Source organism: Vigna unguiculata, chromosome 4 (genome assembly GCF_004118075.2).
Source record: "Vigna unguiculata cultivar IT97K-499-35 chromosome 4, ASM411807v1, whole genome shotgun sequence".
NCBI lineage: Eukaryota > Viridiplantae > Streptophyta > Magnoliopsida > Fabales > Fabaceae > Vigna > Vigna unguiculata.
Window position 1 is genome coordinate 7564864 of NC_040282.1, and position 5543 is coordinate 7570406.

Genomic DNA, 5543 nt, shown 5'->3' on the forward strand with positions numbered 1-5543 from the left:
TTAAATTATATAAATGTAAAAAAAAAAAAAAATTTGCGGGGGCCATGGCTCCCCTTAGTTGTTTTTCTACTATTACAAACCTCTAACCATCATTATTCTTAAATTCAAAACACATACATACAAGAAAACAAAAATGTTTGCTATCTCTACTTCTTTCTATTCATTTCTTTCTTCATCCCTTTCGAAACTCAATATTTAAAACATTTTTCATTCTTCGTATCTTTGAACCTTACTTATACTTTTCCTCCAAATCTCGTCAGTCACGTTTATTTATTTTTACCCAAGTGTAACATTCACTCACTTGTTTAGTATATATATATATATATATATATATATATATATATATATATATATATATATTTATGAGCTTCGCTCTCACTCTTAAAACCCTCGATACTCTTAAAATATTTTAGGTGATCTTTCTAATAACCATAAAATATTAAATATATTTTTCCTACCTTTAGGTTTTTATTTCTTTAAAAATCTCTATAAATCTTTTTTATATAATGAAAATATAATAAATCTTATATTTTTTTATCAATCTATTTAAGAAATAACCATCATACGTAACTTGCTTATATATTTATCTCTTATTGAACAAAGTATTTTTAGTTGAAAGTGTGTAAACTACACAACGTACAAAACAAATAGTCTTTTTTAGGTTTTACAATACTAACGCTGAGACGTTGTTGAAACAAAACAACTTTAGGTGATTTTCCAAGATTCCTTTTATATATATAATACATGCTTTGCATGTTAATGATCTTGGCCATATGCATGAATCAAACATTCCTTGGAACATATATAAAACATATAAATATTTATGAAGTACTATGTTAACTTAAAGACCACGTGTGTATCATTTCAGCATTACAATGCTTATTAAACATAAAAATAAGACTATATAATATTGTAATAATTGATAGACAAAATACTTATATCTTACATAATCTATTATTAAATAAACACTTATATCTTACGTATCAAACACAGCCGTAATTTATATTTTATTATTTTTAACACGTAAAGTTATAGAAATTGAACTTTTTTATAACATTCATTTTATAATAGTTGTGTTAATTTATCACACACACACACACACATATATATATATATATATATATATATATATATATATATATATATATATATATTACCTTTTTTCCTATCGTCACCATAAAATATTTCAGTAATAATTTTCTCACAATCATTACCTCTTATTCTCTTAAACAATGAAAAAAATGTTCTAATAAAGTTAGTTCTTTTGACATTAAAAAGATTTGATCCACGTTAATACAAATTTACAATTAAAATGAACTTAAATTCCTTATCCTAACAATATTCATTTCATTTTCTCTTTAAAAAAAAATCTACATCCAGAGTAAAAAAGAATTCTACGTTCTCTCATCTTCGCACTCTCTCGTTGCTCTGTTATAACTCTTCAGCAACAACAACAACGTTTAAAATCACACGCAACATACCACAAACAAGAAGCTCAAATTTTTTTACAAACCTCAAAATCTTTGTCGTGTATTCCAAACACAACACAACACAGAACAAAACGAAAGAGATTCATAGAATCGAATTGAATTCGTTTTTGTAACATATCATAACATGTCTGGTCATGATCACCATCACCAACATCTTTCTTCCAATCCCTTCGCGCTCCTCTCCACTCACTCCGATTCCGATTCCGATTCCGACTCAGTGAGTTGCTTCGTCACCGATCTATTCGAGACTAGCTCGCGCCTCTGTTCCTGCGACGACACTGACATTAACCCTTTCTCCGGCGCCGTCTGCGACGTCCATCGCTCCGAACACGTGCTAGGGTTAGGGTTAGGGTTTGGCGTTGACATTGATTCCCAAACGCGGGACAACGATGATAATAATAGCGATAGACTTTTCAATTTTGCGTTGGGGGATGGTTCGGGAGGGCTTAGGGTTGTAGCGTTCGGTTCGGATTCGGATGATTCGAGTGGCGGGGAGGGCGGGGTTCGTGATGAGGGTGGTGGGTTTGACGATTTCGATGTTCGGTTTTGTTGGGATAGTCTCTGTTTGGATGATCAGAGGACACTGAATGATGGTTTTGAATGGGAGGAAGTTGAGCAGAGGGTGAATGATAGGGAGGATTCGGGTTTGGTGGTTGATGAGGTTGAAGTTGAAGTTGAAGATGATGGAGATGGTGATTCGGTGGGGTTTACTAATGCCGACGAGGAAGAGGAAGAGGAAGAGGAGGAGGATGGTGGTGAAGAGGCGCTGAGGTACCTTGAGTGGGAGATTCTCTTGGCGGTTAACAATTCGGAGAGGAATGTTAACAATGGTGATGGTTTGGAGCATGAGGGTGTAGCTGGTGCTGCTGATTTGCTGACAATTCGAGATGGTTATGTGTATGCGGCGGAGTATGATGTTTTATTTGGGCAGTTTCTCGAGAATGAGAGTGTCTTGAAGGGAAGTCCTCCCGCCGCAAAGAGTGTTGTGGAGAGTCTTCCATTGGTGGAGTTGTCGAAGGAGGAGCTGTTGCAGGGGAAGAACTTGGCATGCGCCATTTGCAAAGATGAGATTTTGTTGGAGGAGAAGGTCAGGAGGTTGCCTTGTTCCCACTGTTACCATGGCGATTGCATTTTGCCATGGTTGGAAATTCGCAACACATGCCCAGTTTGTCGGTTTGAGCTGCCTACAGATGATCCGGACTATGAACAGAGGAAGGTTCACAGGGCTGCTCATGATCTGTTGGAGCTTGCAACGGCAGGGATGCAATTTTGACTTGTTGTTGCTTCAGGTTATACACCCGGTCTTGTGTAAATAGCAGGTTGCTTTGTCTCACGTCAAACTGATGATGAGAACAAATCTTTTGTAAGTAGTCTGTTGTGGTGATTTTGGAATAAGTTTCATACCATGTTGCATGCCCTTGATATACCTGAAACGAGTGCCTATTAATACTCAGTTTATATTGAAAAGGTTAATGTGTACCGTGGGAAGGATCATGTTGTTGGTTTAGCGTTTCTTTTGAAAGAACTTATGTTATAATTTTGGGATTTCTGCAACTGTGTTCAGCATCATGATGTATATATAAAGTGTTGGTTTTCTGAATATCTACACTTTAGTTTGCCTTGTGCTGATCCTTCCTCCAAAGAGTCGCTTTTCTAAGGAAAAGGAAAAAAGTTGTATTTTCTATCTATAGTTGACTGTTATTCTAAATTTTCTGTAAGCTAACATGATTTGTATTCACAGACTTACGCACATACATACACACATAAAAACACATATATATATCCCTTTATTATTTTCATTTTGTGTAATGAAGATTACTCCTTCCCTATGTTTTCAGGGGTTTTGCCTTCTTGTTATTGTGCCTGCTTAGTTCTCTTGGATAAACATGTTAAGATGTCTCTGTCTGGCATGGAAAACACGCCAGGCCATGAATTTGGTTATTAGGGTTTCTGCAGCAGACAGCTGTTAGTGATTATTGTCATACTTTAGTCAGTCGTAGTTGTATATATTAGTGCCAAATAGAGGTGCTATCTCAGAGTTGTCTTCGAGCAGCCAGAGTACCCTACAGAATTTGAACAGGGTTATGGCTAAATAATGGAAAACTGTAGCTGGGGAAGGCGCTATTGGAGTGGGCCAAAATATACATTTTTGAACTGTAAAATAGCGTGATTCAGAGCTGCTTATGAGGGGAAAATTTTGGATTTTTCCTTCCTCCTTGGAATCAGAACCAAAACCCTACTCTCAGTCACTTGTGCACATTCTGAGATGATAGCAACCTCTGTTTTTCGTCTGACATATAGCCACCCTCTGGCTTCTTTACCAGCATTTTCAAGTGTTCTCATTTTCTGGCTAATAGTTACATTTTTCGGCCATCCCTCACCTCTGGCCATTTTCTGGTGAACCTGTCACTTTTTTGAACTATCTGCGAGTTTGTGACCCATACATCTTATGTTTGGTCTCTGCTGGGTTTTATTTTTACTCTCTTCAAAACTGGTCTTTCATCTCATTGTTTTTTTCACTTCTAAGTTTTAGTTTATTTTTTTATTCTGATTGGTCAGAATAGGCATACCGACCATGTATGCACCTACCTGCTATCCTACTATAACAATATTTGGAGTTGGCCACTGCCACTATTTAGAATTGACTACTGAATTGTAATGTGGATCCGGCAACTCCATAACCGGCTTAGGTAGTTGATGAATAGCAAGATGACCACTAAATAGAAATATATTATGCATATAAATTGTAATTCATTAGAAGCTTAAATAATATTTAATATAGAAGTATACAATAGCGAGAAAACTAGATCACAAATTGAATCTCATCCTTGCCTTAAACCATGAAATGAATTCATGAAAGGCTTTAATCAATGATTCAATAAACACAATAACAACATTGATGAACTAAGAACAGGATAAGAGTATAAGAATTGTACTAAATATGACAAAACATGATATCGGCCAAATATGATATGAAATAAGTGTGATATACGAAATGAAGAAGAAGAAAATTGGACAAGAACATAAGAATAAGAACAAAACAAAGGAGATGGAAAAACATGTCACTTGAGGTTGAATCTTCATCTTCAAGATAAGTGACATGAGGTTGAATCTTTATCATCAAGATAATACCATGGACAATCACCACTTGACTCCGAAGAAATCAAGACAAGACTCAAGGAAGTGAATCACTCATTAGTGTCTCAAAACTCTCATATTTCATATTTGAGTAAAGAGATTTACAATGGGTGATGATGACTATTTATAGCCTACTTGGCCGATTTTATCAGTGGCCAAATTAAAGGAAAATTCAAATTTAAATATCGTAGACCTAGATCAATGACCAAGATTAATCTCATACTTCCTATGCTTGTGTCACACCTTCAATGTTTGAGTCAAACTTCCAATGTTGTTGTCACACTTCTCTTGCCTATTCTTCTCTACCTTGGCTGAACTTGATGAGATATAATTGGGCTTGAACAAGTCTTCAATTGAATTCCAATATATCTCTTCTACAAATCTAATTAAAGTCCAAATTCAAATTTGCAAATTATGAGCCCAGGAAATGGAAAATAAAGAAATATTTTGGCGAGGACTTCCTTTAGCCTATCAAATTTCTTGCTCCAGCCCATGAAAAGCCTTCAAAAAATTATTTCCGTAATAGAAGAGGAGTGATAGTCTACCGGAAAAAAATTTTCGAATTTGGTTTAATGTGTTCCGGAAAATGAACTCCTGAATGGTAGGGTGTTGGGATATGTTGCAGGAATGTTATACTCCGTGTCCCTCTTCTTGAATATATTCTCGTTCAAAACAGTTATTGATATTAGATAGTAGATAATATCGGTGACCCAAAATTTTTTATGAAGTTATAACGGAAATCATAATAGGTTATGATAGAAATAATGCAGTAAAGAAAATATAATACCTCTACATATAATTTTAATACAAAAATAATGATATTGAAGTATTATAATCATTAGCAATTATTTTTGTTGGAAAATTGGTATATTTTTTTTTTGCAAAATAATTATAGTGAAAATAGAGAAGTAGAAA

General features: G+C 34.8%; 1 protein-coding gene across 1 annotated transcript; it reads left to right on the top strand.

Annotated features, from left to right (window-relative positions):
- The first annotated feature begins 1402 nt into the window (after positions 1–1402).
- Positions 1403–3208, top strand: LOC114182357. The gene has a single exon (XM_028069222.1). It carries the CDS (start codon positions 1615–1617, stop codon positions 2761–2763), a length of 1149 nt encoding a protein of 382 aa, XP_027925023.1. The 5' UTR covers positions 1403–1614; the 3' UTR covers positions 2764–3208.
- Positions 3209–5543: the final 2335 nt, after the last annotated feature.

Bases quoted from the DNA above. Each gene is read 5' to 3' on its own strand.
- LOC114182357 (XM_028069222.1), top strand. From the start codon at position 1,615: ATGTCTGGTCATGATCACCATCACCAACATCTTTCTTCCAATCCCTTC.